The sequence below is a fragment of the Phalacrocorax aristotelis genome, chromosome 1, assembly GCF_949628215.1.
Source record: "Phalacrocorax aristotelis chromosome 1, bGulAri2.1, whole genome shotgun sequence".
Taxonomy (NCBI): Eukaryota; Metazoa; Chordata; class Aves; order Suliformes; family Phalacrocoracidae; genus Phalacrocorax; species Phalacrocorax aristotelis.
In genome coordinates, this window is record NC_134276.1 from 91,626,938 (window position 1) to 91,644,498 (window position 17,561).

The 17,561-nt window shown below is 41.3% G+C and overlaps 1 protein-coding gene across 6 annotated transcripts in view; it reads right to left on the reverse strand.

Moving 5' to 3' along the window:
• Positions 1 to 11,416: 11,416 nt before the first annotated feature.
• Positions 11,417 to 17,561, reverse strand: part of TAB3 (TGF-beta activated kinase 1 (MAP3K7) binding protein 3) — a 49,308-nt gene continuing 43,163 nt past the window's right edge. For all 6 annotated transcript variants that reach the window (XM_075097683.1, XM_075097710.1, XM_075097701.1 and 3 more), the window contains one exon: positions 11,417 to 16,002. In XM_075097683.1, coding sequence (XP_074953784.1) covers positions 15,854 to 16,002 — 149 coding nt within the window. In that variant the 3' untranslated portion in view covers positions 11,417 to 15,853. The remainder of the gene's footprint in view (positions 16,003 to 17,561) is intronic.

Consider the following 17,561-nt stretch of genomic DNA (forward strand, 5'->3'; position numbering starts at 1 on the left):
CTACTGACACTCCGTAATATTAGTCAAACTCGATTTCCTTTTGTTTATAAAGCCTTTATAAAGTTTACTAAGTAAAATAATTAGTTTTCACTATGCGGCCTTTACAAAATTCTGGTGAAATCAGGTGGGATTTTTGTTTCACTTCCCTAAACGCTGCCCAAAGTCACCAGAGGACATGGCCGCACTGCTGCCGATGCTGCTGCTCGGGAGCTTGGAGCCACAGCCAGCAGCTCAGAAAGAAGGTGAAGTTGGATGTATTTCTGATAGGGGCTTTTTTTTGTGTCTCCAATGTACAATGTGTCTGGAGCAAAACAGAAGAGGTAATTAAAAAGTGGTCTTTCTGCAACATTTCTTTTAAAAAACGGCAGTCGGACAACCAGGAGGACACAGACTGCTTTCTTTCCCCCTTGAACAGATAAAAACCCCCAAATATAGCTGTTCTTAATCTTACTTTCCCCACTTCTCTACCTCACAATAGATCTATTACAGAACTGAACACAGAAAAATATATCGTGCCCAGGAGGATTGTTTCCAGATGAGACAGCTACAAGTAAAGGAGTTTGGTGTCGTTATGCTGTCAGTATTTCTTTATCTGACACATTCAGGGAAAACGATTTATTGTTCTCATGTTCTTAATAGGAAAACAGTTGTACTTATGATCTTGGGTAACACAAAAACCAGCACCCAGAAGTTATACACATGGACCCTCACTACTCCTGCCTCACTCTGTTCTCCATTTCCGCAGTCACTGCAAGTGGACATCAATAAATTGGGGTATTGCACAGCTACGCGCCTTGAAGCAGCAGCCTACAATAACAGGAATGTAAGTTAGTCTTAAGGTAGGACTTATCTGATTAAAAGTATGTGGCTTGTTTTTCCACGTGCAAAGGGAAAGAATCACTTTTAGGGTGAAATGTTTTATCTTACAAGAGACGCTAACACACTTAGCTAGCTCCTCACTATATTAAAAGAGGACCCAAAGCGAGTAGTTCAGATACAGACTTCAGCCAAGTGGCTATTTAAGCTCAGGTGAGATAAACATCAACTTTAATGTCACTAGTTTGCTTTACTTAAAAAAACCAAAACCCAACCCTCTGTTCTTCAGACGCATGTTACTTGTTTCTGTCCATTCCTCAATCTTCCCATTGCTGCGCCTGTGAGAAAGAGCATGAAGTTTCCTGCACAAACCCGCGTGGTTTCTTGTGTCTCACTGGTCTGGCGGGTGGATCACTACCTGGTCACAGACCCTTGTGACTGAAGATACACTCAGGTGACCATTTCAGAAATGCCAGAATCAGTTAAAGATGCTACCACAAGTTTTGTTCCTCCAGAAGCAGTGTACACTACTCTTAGCTGGTTCCCAGTCAGTCGCTGAGTTGTAACCTCAAATGCACATAACAGCTGAAACCGGTGCAGCCATCCCCCAGCACCTGTCCACAAACAGTTTTTGGGCTGCAGTCTTCCCTAGTTCTGGTCATCCTCTTACACCTCTTTTTGTTTAAAGTGTAAATATGCCCTTATACATGAACGAATGTGTTTGTGAACACAGATCCTGTGGAGCCTGGAAGATATTCGTTACACCTTCATTAACATTTGGTATGAGAATATGTCCAAAATCCATTTTACCTCTTGGTAGAGGTAATAAACATTCTTGACAGAATGTTTATGTTGGCTCATGTCTGAGAAGCATAATCCCTGAACTAATGAACTCAATTACGTTGTGCACCCAATCAGGTGGGGGGGGGAAAAATAAGAAGAACATAACATCAAGTTGACAACAGAGAGAGAGAAAAAATAAGGCTGTTTAATTGCAATTTATTACAAAATAATACTGAAATCAGGTGGAAAAACTCCCTTGTTACCTGCAGGAACAGTCAATGTATTATTTCTTTCAGTTGATGGCTCCTGCCTTGCATTTTTGTTTAGTAAGTAAACAGTCAAATTTGGAAAAAAGTGGGATTTGTTAGTGCTGAAGTAATGAACAGCCATGTAGCTAACAGCCCAACGGCAAACTGCCAGCATTCGCTACTCTCTGACCAGGCTCTTTTAGGTATTCCACAGGAAAAGGATTTAATGTTTTAATACCTAATTTACTTACTTGAAGATATTTGACATTACATGGGATTTTGATACAGCAGAACAATACAGCAATGCTCTGAAATCACAACACAAGCATAATAAGCAATTGCAATGTATGGCTGAAACACAATGCAAAGGGGATTCTCATTAATGGTCTCCATACGTTCACCAACATGATGCTGGGCATCCCCAGTTGCTGGGAAGAATATGTGGCTTGAAGCCAGCTCAAGACCATTGCTCTCTTCAAAGTTTGTTCTGTTGGTTGTTCAGTTTTTATACTCCGTATTTGGCTGAGCCATGTAGACACTTACCTTGTGCTGCGTTTGACTGGCTCAGGGAGACCTTCACGCTTTTCTGATTAACACAGGCAAGGCCATTTATACAACCCATTGACCCACTCAACCGATACAGCCGTTTTGTTTACAACAAGGGCCACCCACTGGTCCCCTTGGTGTTGGGATGATTTCATCATCCTTTACAACAGCTGTGATCACCCCCTACATTCCTCCCTGAGCTTCAAGAGCACATTGTCCTTGCCCATCTCCTCTAAGCCTTCTTCCACTGTAGGAGTGTGTTGGCCAGCCACACAAACTTGGGGCAGTGGAGAGAAATGTTTCAGAAGCGGAGAGTCTGAGCTCTTCATTCAACAGATGACAACATGAGGAAATCATGAGATAAAAATACTCTTCATCTGTCAAGCTGAGGTTAGCACTGAACTTGGTCTACGGTACAAACACTTGGAACAGCCACACAACTGTACCAGACAGACAACATGAAAAAATAAGGAGTAAACAAGAAAGAAGCGGGTAAGGAGAATTAAACTTCAACAGAAGTGTAATGCCAAGAGCAAAAGGCAAGCTAAATATTTCTAGAAACTAATAACACTTTCTTGATAGCAAATGCTATAATGCTGATTGAATGTTTTCATTTTTAGAGCGCAATGCATGTCAATGAGGACAGCTTCCAGTCATTTCCCTATTGACTGCAGGTCATCTTTAATACCATAGCAGTCCATTAGTACAAAGTGGTGGCTTTTTTATAGGCATTTGTTTGCTCTTTTCTACAATGGGATACTTATCAAGATGTATTTAATTGACAAACAGAAGTGGGGGGGGGGTGTGGAAATGAAAGAAAGAGACCTGAGAGATTTTGCTGAATAGCACACTAGCACAAATCACGGTTGCTGTTTCTATTTTTGATGTTCATTCACACTCCTCCCCCCAACCCCCCCCCCCCCCTTGCTATGAGAGTTTGTGGGACAACATCAAATGAAAGGAAACACAAATTTGCAGCAGTTTTTGTGTTCTTGCTTTGGGGGAGTCCCCTGGGCAGCTGGGGCCTGGGAAACACACGAGGTAAGAGGCCAAAGCATGCCAGTTTTTGCACACCTCTGACAGCCAGCCAGCCAGCGATGGCGGCCCTGGGACATGCTGAATATCTCACTTCTCTTTCCAACACTCCTTCATCTCCCAGAAGCAATGCACTTATCTCTTCTGAGGCAGGTCTTTCTTGGCTGCTAGAACTAGAGGACCAGCTCATCTTAGGGAAGAGTTAGACACGAATAAAGGCACCGTTTCCACTGTCACAATAAGGAACAACCACTAGTCACAAAACTTCCCATGGCAATCAGGCAAAGCCCAGCTTTAGCAAGATTTCTGCGTCCTTTGTAAAACGCAGGTTTTTTAGTATAATAATACTGAAAGATATGCTAACGTTCAATAGTTTTGAAGTTTGTGAATACAAGAAGCAAACCAGTATAATTGGACAAAACTAGGAAGCTAAAAACTGAATGGGGTTTTTATGTTAAGTCTTGTTTAGACCTTCCAAATAAGCAGGTAAGAAAATCTGTTTGCAACTGTGGTCTCATATAAGTGTTGCGCCCAATCAATATTGCATATCTATAATGTTTTCACCTCTTCAAGAGGTGTGTTTTTAACCATGAAGTATAACCTCTACCAATAAAAAGTTAATCACACTGCCCTGAATACATTATTTAATTTACACATATTTACATAATAATTACACAAAGGAAACAACATATTTCACCCATGATGTACCTCACCATCATCTAACTCTTCTCACACCTAAATACTGAATGTCATGAATAAAAATAGCTGCAGTCTCTCATACATTCTGTTACTAAAAAATCTTAATCTGTCAAAACATGTGTACTGAAACGGATCCTCTCTTCCTTGGCAGGACCTACACACGCAGTTGTAGAACTGAGCTCCAAAATACTCTCTTCTATCCAGGTATGGAAAAAAGGCAAGTCAACTCTAAGGCAGCACACGGGCACTATCAGACGTCCAGATATCTTTAATGATGCTACATCATATTATATATATGACCCTATGTGCTGGTTTTGGCTGAGAAGGGGTTAATTCTCCTCACTGTGGGGGTCGGCTGCCTTTCCAGCTTCCCGCGCTCTGCCGTGTGGGGGGGGGGCTGGGAGGGGCAGGGCCGTGGTGGGGACGGCTGACCCCGACTGGCCAACGGCAGGTTCATTCCATACCACGTGACACCATGGCCAGTATATTGAGGGCGGGCAGTGGCAGCGCGGCGTCGGGCGGCTGCGGCGCGGGTGGTTTGTTTCGGCAGTTCGTTCCCCTTCCCCCCCCCCCCCCAAGGTTTCACGCCTCTCGTTCTCCTTTACATTGCATTTCTGTTGTTGGGGTTTTTAAAAAATTTTAATTATTAAACTGTTCTTATCTCAACCCACGAGCGTCACCCTTCTGATTCCCTCCCCCATCCCACCGGTGGGGGAGTGAGCAAGCGGCTGTGTGGGGCTGAGCTGCCGGCTAAATTATTATAAATTATTATATTGGGTCAGCATTGTTTCAAAATAGGCAGCTCAGACTGGTTGCCCCAAAATCAGGGACAGAGAAGCAGAGGCTCTGAGAGGTGACCAAGATCACCAGAGGAACCAGTGCCCAAGGTGGTGCTGGGATTTCTGAATCTTAATGGAACAGCATGAGTGGTGACCTCTTCCCATAAGAAACTGTCATGACACGTTTAATAAGCTTATCTAGATTACACGTGTGCCTATCTCTGTCACAGCAGGTATTCAGCATCAGAGCAGTGACTTGCAGGAGGCCAGTGAGGTCTTTACTTGTAATGGGCAAAGGCAGGAGAAAAAGTCTGGCAGCTGAAGAATGGCACTACTTGATAAAGGTCTGCGTATCTGCAGAAGTTAGGAAAACCCAGACAAGACCAAATTCTTCTCTGGGAGAGAGTAAGTTATTCCACTGGATAAGGAATAGGCCCCTCATTTGTCAGGGCAGAGGATTTTTTTCAAAGCAGTTTCTCTCGTAGAACCAATTTGATGTCAGTAGAATTTGTGAGCTGGAAAAAGAGCAAAGTGGTTATCTTTCACTTCCAGTTTTAAGGAACAGCTTTGAAAACTACTGGGAAACATTTACACACTCTGCATTTATTGCTGTAATAAACCTGCTTTCATTTTTAAAGCCAGGCAACACCACGTGGGAATTTCACACACTTGGTTATTTTTATAGCTCATGAAAACATCTGTATTTCGCTCCTTGGTGGATAGATGATTCGTGTCACAACCAGAATACACTTAAATAGCTTAGCCGCATTTAACGTAACATCCTGCTATTCCTCTGTTGTCATTGGTATGTCTCCTGGGGTTCATGTGCTATGTTCTCCTGAATGACTGCATCTTCCATAGTGCACTTCTACGGCTACATACACAGTGTAGAGCTTCCAAACCCTGCAGCCTGATGGAGACGAGGCTGCAGCTGCTCCATGCCCCCAGGGTCAGACCAGCAGCAGGGCTGAACATGTGTTCCCCACAGGTACATGTACACCGAGGGGTGCAACGCACAAGTACGGATACGTATGGATGGGCACGCAGATCCACAGGGGCAGGCACACTCAGCATTTACATGAATGCTAACAGCACCAGCGGCCTCACCCTGACCCTTTCTCCAGTGGATCAGGACGGAGGTCTGTTAGGGGCAGTACACGCATACATGTGTCCAACGTGGATCCCCCGGCAGCTGGGCTCATACGTGGGGTCTCTCCAGGGGCTGCCCCAGCCCCTCGCCCACCCCAGCTGCTGGCGCCTGGCACACCAGAGCAGTGGTTTCCCCCAAAGATTTATCAGTCTCCTTGCAGGAGGTAGGGTATCCACCCACCCTGAACTACAAGGACTGAAGCTGTATGGCTTGGATCCTAATAATCTGATTTTCCATAACCCTAGTAGTGAGAATTAGCCTCTGGCAGTCTTGTCAACATATTAATGAATCTCAACCCTTTTCTTTGATTCACACCTCTTCTGCAGTAGTTTTTCTATACTGCAAGTTACACCATACAATGCTGACAGGTTTTTGCTAAGCACGTAAAAAAAAGAAAAAAAAATCCCAGGCCAGCAGGTTCCTGAGGGGAGAGAGCTGATGCACTGGGCTCTAATTAAAAAGATCCAGAATTTCACTGTGTAGGCATCCAAGAACTGACCATTGACCAAGATGCACTTGCCTCTGACCCTCTGGCATGCAAGGTCTTTCAAAATCTGCTACCAACAGGTAAGACAGAGTCAACATCAGTTTGCAATGGGAGTGATTGGGCTACTGTGAAGTTGCATCAGAAAAATAAGCAAGCACAAGATGCCCACGCACACCACCCCCACCCCCCACCCCCCCGAATGTCCTATTCTGGAAGACCCTGTTTTCTCTACCCCTTTTCTCAACTGGATCATATCATGTGTAATGGTGGGCACTCTGTCAATAGAGTAAGCCAATTCCATGAGTCCCAGTGAGGAAGAGTATATCTGAAGAGGGCAGCAGGACAGGGAAGCGCCCTGAGATTAGCAACCTGGGTGACGGCAGGGAGTCTCAGCGTTGCCATTGATCCACGTAGATCAGGAAGAGAAGGAAAAGGAAAAATGACTATTGCTTCTCAGTTCTAGATAACTAAAACACATAGCTGGGATCTGAAATAGTCAACCTCTCACAAGAATAGAATTCTAAGGATTTATTAGAAAAAACAGACACTGTAAAGAATCACAAATGGTAGGGCTTTGTGCCTCAGTCCCACTGGAGCAGGGCAGGGGGAATCCAATTCTAGGTGTTAACTAGCAACCTACAAAAGAGCCAGTCAAAAAAGCACATTGTTACACCCAGCCCATTCTCTGCTTTTCTAGCAGATTAAGTAGGCAGGTGGGGATCGCTTCAAGTGATCACTCTTCGAGTTCTACATGAAGAGGGGCTCTTGCACTGGGATGCAAATTGCATCAGTCACTCTTCCAGATGGAATAACATCTCAGAATAATGTTTCAGTAACAAAGATTGTTTTTCATGACAGATCCTGCCTGCACACAGCTGTTCAACACTCACAGAGCTGTCTGTACAGGTTCATAAACCTATTTGGATTTTTTCACTTCTAAGAGTTTGCTTCATTTACAGAAGAGTGCTGCTGGAGAGAGATGCGAATGCTCACCGTGTGAGCATCGCCTAAGAACTGCTGCAGACCTGAAAGTTAGAAGTTTGGAAAACGTTTGCTATCCATGAGATAGCCTCTGTCAAGGAACCATCAAATACTTGGGGAACCTCCTTGGCAAACGCAGGATATATTTCATCTGAACTAGAACTGTAAGGCAATCAACTGGGAAAACATGACAGAACATTTAAAGGGCACACGGTATCATGTTCAGTAAGTTGAATATTGCTGCAGTTGAAAATAAAAAGGAACTTGTTATCACTCTCTTGAAAAATCTAATTGATGGTTTCCTGGTTTAATACTATAATACATGGACTATTAGATAAGAATGTTTTGTATGCAAATCACTTAGCTTTTTATTTAATCAATCGTATGATAAGTAAGGCCAACGTATATATTTTAAAAATAATCTTATTTCAAATATTTCACCTCAGTTGTACAAAAAAAGGGATGCAAATTTTGTCTGGCAGTTGCTGTTTTACCAGAGATGACAGTTATTTCTACTGGCAGGGGCCTGAGTTTCTTAAAAGGGCTACAGGATCAAGTCAGGCAGTCTACTTCTCAAACAGTTGCATTAAAAAGTAATCGTAAAGCCTGAAGTAAGTTTCAAAATGACACGTATTTTTTAAGATTTTCTTTATAAAGTATTGTTCTAGCCCTTTGTGTGGTACAACACCGACCTGAGGTGTCAGTGTTGGGAAGCGTGGACACACACAAAGCTTGTTACCTGCTCACTGTAGCTTTGAAATTTTCAGAGTTTGAAAAGATAACGATCAGCAACAGATACATAGTCATATATCATTATCAGTCAAAAAAAAAAAAAGAAAAAAGAGAAAAGAATGTCTGTTTGGCTTATGAACAATCATTTAAAACAGATGTGGGGGGAAAAAAGTTAAAATCAGTTACTTGGAACAGCAACCAAGCCAATCCATTAGGGTACAGTTTCTGCAGAGATGAAGGATGACCAAGGCCTTTTGCCACCACAGCTGTTCATCATAAAGCAAGCGAAGTGTATACAGAAATCTAAGTAGGGGAAAGGATTCACAACTCATCATAAAGACACAAGTAGTTCTCCACAGCGTTTCCTCAGACCCTGCTTTCTCCAAACCCCTGTATCTGCCTGGAAAGTCTATCTGACTATTATCCTCCCTCTCCTTGTGGGACGGGCCACAGGGGCACTACACCCCGATCTGGACCCTGGGCACAGTCACACTAGGCACTCTCCAGATGGGGTGCTCTGCAAAGAGCCCTGTTTACATCGCCAAAAGCAACTTCAGCTTTGCCAAGTCACTAGAGTTAATTGAATGGGCGTAAAATTAGAGAAGAAAAATATCAGGTGAAATATAATCCCCAATGCCAGGAATTTGCAAGGCTGGTTCAGGACACTTGAGAACCAACCAGCAGAGCGCCCTTGAGAGAAATATTCATCAAGTTATGACTTACGTCTCTGGTTAGGGCAGGGAAGCCCCAGCTCTGGCATGACTCCCGGGCAGCTCCTGAACCACCTCTTCCACAAGGGTGGGGAGTGTTTGGTCCCGCGGGGCTTTTTTTTTCTTTTTATTCTTTCCCAAAAGGCCGATGATCGTTCCTGCCACGGAAACATCTACATGTCAGGTGACTAAACCGAAGGCAGGCCCTGGGAAGCGACAGTGGGCGAGCGTACCACGAGGCACGCCAGGCGGCCAGCTGTCCCTGGCTCATCCCATGACGTGAGGGGACAACTGACTTCTTGCAACCCACGACGCTTCACCGTCACGGACCGGCTGCACGTCCCGGCACGTGACACAGGGCCCTAATACACGGCCATTAAACGGCTCCAAAAGACGCCACGCGTCCCCTTCCAGCCAGGCGGTTGGCCACCAGCAGCTTCAGGCACGCTGCTACTACTCCCAGTCTTTGTAACTAATCCCGGAATTCGGTACCAATTGTTACACAGCACCCTGGTAAGCTGTATCAGTTTGGAATCAGAATATCACTTTCAAACTTATAACCTCCCTCCCCTAGCTAAATTTTTCCTGAAATATTCCGTGTTTTTCCTAAAAAGAAAAAATAAAAACCACTCCCACATGCCTAAACTTTTTTCCTTAAACACTTCCAAAAAACCAAAGCTTTTACTCAAAAACTAAGTAGCACCTGTGTTGCGTGTCTTTCGTTCAGAGGCTTTTTGGTTTTGTTTCTAAAGCAGTATCAGAACTGTATTTACTCCTTTTTTTTTTTTTGAAGCAAAACTAGCAAGACAGCCTTTGTTAACTTCAATAAGATCACTATGGCTTGGGAATAAAGGACAATTAATTTGTCAAAATCTTCCAACTGGAACTTGTAAAACCAAGTACAAGGTTTTGTCTCGCCTAAGTAGAAAGAAATTATCTGCAGAGTTTTAGTTTTTGTTTTGTTGTTGTTTTTTTCTTAACCAAAACATTACTGTTCTCTAAAATAGTTCATTAAATAAAGCATCACTCCTGCAAGAGGTTTTTACAGGTCTGGCCCGGTTTTTACTGCCAAACTATAACAAGTCACGACCACACGCCCTCTAAAAATTAACATAGCCCCGTCTCCAACAGCTTTACAAGGTTTCCACAAAATGTCAGGTAACCCATGTAATGTAAAATGATTGGAGCCCAGCTGTTAGGCAAAATCAGTTATCTAAGTCACCTCCTTCCAAAAAGCATATTTACGGAGAAGGTGCAATTAAAGAATACACAAGTACTTACCCAGCACTATGGATCATCCTGACTGACTAGAAGCAGCAGCAGCACTTGATTCCTGGAACACTTACCAGATCACAAGACAAATCCTCTCTCCAAGCGCCACAGGTTTAAGGCATGGTGCAGGACTGTCAAAACCAAGCAATTCTTATCAATAAGTCAACTAGTTTTATGCAGTTATTTCAGGCAGATCCTCCTCCCCATGACTTCAGCGATACAACACCGAAACAGCGGCCACTGCCAGCTGTTAGATCTACTGTCTTGGCTTTATGTGCTCGCCGTTAGCATAATACATTTTACAGGTACCTTAACGTTGTTTTTTTTAAAGCTCTGAAACTTCAAAAGATTTAAAAGTTTTAGTTGCCGTGATTTTTAAAGTGAAAGAACAAATGCTTGATTAAAATACAAACCCATCCTGAAATGTTTGTAAATTCAATTTAGCAAACTCCAACCTGAATTCTTACGTATGTTTGCTGACAAAAGCTCGAAAACAAAGCTCCAATAAGTTTGTCAGAGTAGAATGTGTTTAATGACTGAAGCTGTATGTGAACAAAATACAGCTGTAGCACAGCTACAGAGGTTTCAAGTTTTAGGTTACAACCAAGATAACTAGAGACGTCATACTAATAACAAGAGATTGCCTGCACGCCGATTTATGCATTTCAAATTCTCCACCCTCTCCCAGAGGAGTGCCTTTCTGTAAGAGCTTGTAGCAGAAGATGGACTTCTGTAATCCAGATACTCGGTACTACCAAGGCCAAGCAGGAACGCCTGCAATCCTGGCTACACGCGAAAGGTGAGCACCCGCTAGGGTAGGTACAGCTACTCCTTTAGTAACGACGTCTCCTTCAAAAATAAGAGAAAAGTGGCAAGCTCAGCTTCACACTCTGAACATCCCAATTCTAACCAGAAGCTGCACAGAATACCCATCACCTAAATGGGACTCCTGCTCATTCAAGCTGTCCACGCTCACTGGAACAGGATTTGGACCCCAGTTCAATATTCAGCCGCTGCCTCATGAGAATCATACTGAGCACCAAAAACCCCAAAAGCCCTGCGACAAATTCGCTGCAGCTACGGGTCCGAGTGGAAGACCAGAAACAACCAGTCTATGAAAGCAAAAAGACTATATGCTTAAAGTGTTTCCTACTACATACAAGAACAAATGCAGGATGTGATGTTTGCTTAGTTTTATTCATTTATTTTTGCAGGAATCTGCAACTCGGAGTATGCACTTTCTGGAGGTACCATGCATGCATAGCCTCTGAATGCTTTTATACAATTTCATCTCTTAGTAATAAGTTCATTCACAGCATACACAAATCTAGAATGTAGACACCATATATACAGGATTAAACAAGATCGTGTCTTCTTTTTTTAATGAAAAAATTTAACAGGGTTTCACACAGCAGGAAATATGGATTAGATACACCGGTGCCACCATAAATAAATAAGTTTCAAGAACACAGGTTTTTAAAATCTGTTCCAAAGGTATTGAAAATCGGGGATTATAATATTGCATTAACTCCATTGATTTCTGATTATTCAAAACCAAGAAAAATATTTCCATTAATATTTATGGACATAAACAGCAATGAAAGCCCCAAACTGAAGAAATCTGGCAAAGTTCAGTCACGGCTAGCTTAATATTGACATTTGGAAACGAAACAAATGCAGCAGCACATAGAGACAGTACTGACTATGAGATGTGACCTCTGTGCATGTCTTCTTTCTTTACGGGATTTAGAGTCACTGTAGTATGGAGCATGAAAATTCTGTGCTACCAAACAAGCTGATGAGTTGTTTACGTCCAACAGTCCACTTCCCGTCAGGATAGTGATTTTCACATTCTAGGGTATACCACTGAATTTTAAAACAGAAACTTTCAGCCTGATGAAAAGCTTGGGTTTAACTTATTTAATATTCTCACATTCTTTTTTAAAACATTCTTTATTGGTTTATTTTGTTTAGTCCCCATTTCAACTCAAGTACTTTTATTTTGGTTTCAAGGGGGTTTACAATCAATATTAAAGGTAAAAGTATTTAGAAATTGAAATGAGAGGTGTATAACTGGGACAGATAAAATAACTGAAAAGTTTCATTTTTTTAAAAAAATGTGATTTAGTAGCATATCATAACCAGAAAGTACTGAGACCAGCTCTTTTAAAAATTATTACACCTTTTCACCACACCTCCCGTTTTTCAAGGGAAACACACACACCACAGACACACAGATACACAATTCAATCTAAGACTACATTTTACAAAGCGCTTCCTTTTGCTTGACTTCCTACCCCTTTTCCTCTTCACCCAAACAAGACTAATAACTACATGAAATTCAAAGTAGATCCAAAGTTCAGGATTTCTTTTGGTTTACTATGTTCTGAATCATTTTCCCCACTCTAAATAAACTTTTAAAGAACTACAGTAATATTCTATAATTAAGGGGAATTCATCTTAATAGCACAGTAAATATAAAATAAGCTTTATAAAATTTCAATGGACAGTGAAATAATTTTGAATATCTGAACATCCAAGTCAGTTACAAACTCTACCACTCTAGTAGCATGGTTGAGGGAAAGCTCGGTCATTAAGGAAAAAAAAAAACACAAGTAGTGCATTAACTCAGCACAATGGCATCAGCATCCCACCATTCACACACGCGCGCACACACACGTTTTATACAATACAGTGCATTTTGTATGCCGGCTGACATTAGGGTTTTATGTGCATTCAATAAATATTACATACACCAATCTTTTTGGCATAATCTACAATTCAGTTGGGGTGTGAACAGCGTCACCTGCTTTCATAAGGAAAATGGATCTTCCAATAGTCAATATACAATTTACATTCTAACAAACTAAAAATATTCAAGCACCATGTAAAGTCTTTACTATTAATGTTTGAGTATGGGCATTTACAAGTAAAAGAATACATCAGAAGGGTTGGTGGGGCTTTTTTGTTCTCTTTTTTTTTTTGTACAAGCAACAAATGAGAGTAATTGAAAAACTGGAGAAAAATTATTGGTACAAAGGAATTAATTTGCAATTTAACGGCACCCACTCAGTCTTCCAAAAAGTATCTTGCTGTCACGGCAGCCTTCCTTCTCTTCCTCTGGTGAAACTACGACTAGGATTAGCAAGTCTCCATTTACAGTTATTACAGTTCAGGGAATTATTGGACCGCATGCATTTCTCCCCCTCTTCAAAAGCAGCATCTATTCTGTCTGAAAATGGCACAACTGTATCGATGCATGACGCACCCACTCTCATTTGCTGACTGTCATTTCAGTTGCTATCATTTTGTAATTCCAGCAAAAACAAATGCTTCTAGAACTTCAACAAGTGTACAAATGAACAGAAAATTGAAATAATACAAAGGCAAAGGCATCATGGTAGAAAAGCCATGAAGTTACTGGTATTGTTTTGAGTAATTCACTGTACAGCTGATAACAGCAACAGTACTGCTTATCCTAGGTATAGTGCTTCTGCTCATCTGTTTTCTGGTTATCCCAGTTTTGTCAGGCTGTCCATTTACATAAACAGAATTAATATTTGCCTTCTAACTTCATTTGACAGTAATTTTTTTAACGCTTTCCACATGTGATGAGCTCCTCAGTGATATAAAGGAAGGGAGGGGAGGGAGGGGAGGGAGATTAGCTCTGATGCCTTTGACTTTGTTTTGCTCATCAGCGGTGCACACCGACTGCTGGAGATCTCTTCGCTTATTTAAAATTACGCTGAAGATTTAATTAGTGCAAGAACATATTGAAAAATGCCATATAAAATATTGGTTCCTGATCTAAGATCACAGTTTGGTTGTTACTGTTATCTTTACAAACTGCAGGGAGAGAAGACACCAGATTGAGCAATGCAGTCAAGATGAGCGCTCCTCCACCCACCCCTTACAAATGCTGCTTGATTTTAAGTACGGTTTCAGACCCATGATTGTTCTACCACAGCTTAACATGTTATCACACATCAAGTGAATTGTGGTATTCGACCATATGGATGTGGCTGCCGCGAGCTAAGAACAATTAAAATGAAGTCGTTTAAATCTCTTCTGGTAAGGTTTAGCTAGCACATTTTGCCTCACAGTTGCAAAGTCAATTACCAGAACTCAGCTGCCATGCTTCGTTGCGCCTCTGAATCTTGACAAAGTTCCGCCGTAAAAACTCAAATGCACGGTACCAGCTTCTGACCAGTACACAAGAGCACCCTACTCAGTCACACTGTTGTGTAACGTAACTTCAGCTGCCCAAACCCAAGTTCGATTTCACAAGTTTTGAGTGCTTTATTACAGCAACCTGAAGCATTCAAACAAATCGAACATCACCTTTATAATACAGTATATCATATGCATAAAAGTACCAGTATGATTTTCAGTTGCAAATCTTGTGTTCTTCAACCTGCAGCAAATATTTCCTAACCAAAATAAAAAGAATGCGGTGTGTCATTTTTCAAGATCTGGCATCTGCTATTTTATGCAGGCTGGTTTATTAACAATGTGCAAATAAACCTTTACTGAAGAGCTAATTGATTAATTATTTTTCAGCTAACTTTGAACTGGGGCACAAAGTACCTTCTGTGCTGTAAACATCGTGAATTCTTCACAAATTGGAAGCTGAAAAGGCCTAAGGAACTGGGTACAAACGCTTCTCATACACAACCGTGGCTGAGCTCAAGTCTTCCAAACCAAACTGGGAGTAGTCTGTGTTTGGCAAATGTTGCTGTGCTGCTACAGAGCACAGGCTTAGAAGATTATTGTATATAAAAGCATACTTTTAGCTTTGAAACACAACAGCCTAATGAAAGCATGCAGCAGTATTTTCATCCGTTATATGGTAGAATTCATTCTTAGTTTATTACCAGTGTTGACACAGCCAGGTGAGCACTGTACAAGCAAAAGGGATTGTAAAAAATTACCTCTGATTAAACTCTCTAACACTCATACGATATCTCATTTAGTCACCTTAGGTTACTATTTCAAACAGCAATTTTTTTGTAGACATAAGTTACCCTGAAAAAAAGCAGCAATTACAAATACCCTTCTCCTTGTTTTTTATACATTGCAAAATTTATCGTTGTGTTTACCTGTCTTCTTTTTCAGTAGCTTACAATCTAGAAGCACAGGGAGCCTTTGTTTCCCAGCTAGCTGTGGCCAGGTTAAGTCAGCTCTGGCTCTTCAGTTTTTCCGGTTAAGTGTAACATTTCACACCATTACTAAGAGTCCTATAATTTTTTAAAAAAAAAAAGTTTGGTTTTTTTTTTTTTTTAGAGCCACTAAGCAGTAACTATAACCACAGGACTAAACACCAGTAGTTATTTGCTCTCCTGCATACATTCTTCCCAAAATTAATCCTTTTACATTATCAGGTTTCAGTTTCTGCTTTGCTCACTGCAATGGGATAAGAAAGAATTTCACCCTTAGGTATTTTTAGTGTAGCACAAGCAGAAACATGTTAACACATTACTCCCACCCCTTGCAATATGAAGATTGTGGACTGGCAAAGGCTGGGCAGATGGACTGAAAGGTTCCCCATGTTTCCTTCTCCTACAGCTGTCGGCTTGAGAGCCTGTTTTCAACCCAATGCAGCCCCTTCCTGATTCTCAGGTGTATCGTGGCATTTCACACTGCTCACAGCGATTCAGTGCTGGGTGATTTAGAAAGGTGCAGCTATCACAATTCCATGGAGCCCCTTCAAAGTCTTCATCTCTTGGCTGAGTCCGTGGAGTCTGCTTGGAGCTGTTTTGATGCTCTAAAAAAAGCCAAAGGAAAAAATTTTTTGTTATTTCAGAAGAGAGGGATGACAGGCAAGACAGATCATACTATCAATTTGTCGCCTCATTAAACATTCCATCTTAAAATGAGTGTGGAAACCTTTCCACTTAGGTAACATTAAAGGTCTTTTGCTAAAGCACTTCTAATTCCATTTGTGAAATCTGGATATTTAAAGTATTTCACTCCTGTAAAGAGGCACTTAACCATACTACATTAAAAACAAAAAGAGCAGTCACCACTGTTCGGTCACTGATACTGCTAAAGGTTTAATAGCTTAACGTACTGAAAAGTTTGTTACTGACACTGTAATACCACTCTGTTAAGGAATGACTTCATAGGTTTAGGTGCAGCAGTCTATTACCAAATTCTAAATTCCAACAACCCTACTTTACCTGAAGTGAAAGACTACTTCTAATTTAGCTCTTTCGAACAGTCTGACAGACGGTATATTTTCTGCATCTCTTTCTAGCATTTATCCAGACGGAAGAATACACAATACAAAAATAAAATGGTAGGCCTGTTTCAAAACAAGGTGATTGTTTTTCTTCCTCTTGGCTTTGCAGCAGGGATGTGTGTACATGAAGCAGCACTTAAGTCCATTTTAATTCATAAAATCAGTGTGTCTGCAAACCATACATGAGGTGTTAACCCACAGAAAGACTCGGTTTTCCAATGTCTCCTACCACCACCTCAAGACCTCAGGTTATCTTATCTACTAAAAGTGACAAATGCTCCTAAGGAAGTGGAAACACAACATTTTACAAAATGTTAGCATTTGAAACAACATTAGCACACATACCTAGAAGGTAAGGTTAAGATACCCATCTGCTAAACAAACATCTGTAGAACAACTTAATTAAAAGAGAACTTATGTTGTAAAAAGGGACTGCAATTTGTAATTCAAAGTGCATGCATTGCTGTCATCTGCTAAGAAATCTAGCAGATGGCTGATGACAAAGTTAGTGCAAATAGTACTTAGGTTCAGAGACATACTTAAAGAAAATAAAAGTAACCTCCTTGCTTCGATGTAAACACTCTCCAGTCCAGAATTTGCGTAGTCACTTTAACAGTGCTCAGCTTCAACAAATTGCTTCTAAGCAAGCAAGTAGTGTGGTCACTAGACTGCATTCATGGTGACTAGCCAGATGGCAGCACAGAGCAGACCCCTTGCCGGCCCACACCTGTCTCTCTGCCCACGCCTTCAACAGCTGAATATTAAGGAAATGGAATTTTTTAAGAAAAAAAAAATATTTTGATGACTATGTTAAAAGCCAAGCTCAGAATACCAGCCCTAAACCTGATCTCTAGTAAGTTGACAGGCAAAACTGGGAAGCTAGTCATAAAAGTCATACAAATCCTTACAGGACACCCTCTTTCCAACTGCCAAATAAAATAATTTATTTTGTGCAAGTTTTGCATGTTATTTTGCTTTGAAATAATAAATCAAATAGGCCAGAGTAATTAAGATAATCTCTTCAAGCATCACAAAGTAGCAGTACCTTAAATCAACCATGACCACTGCAATTTAACATCAAT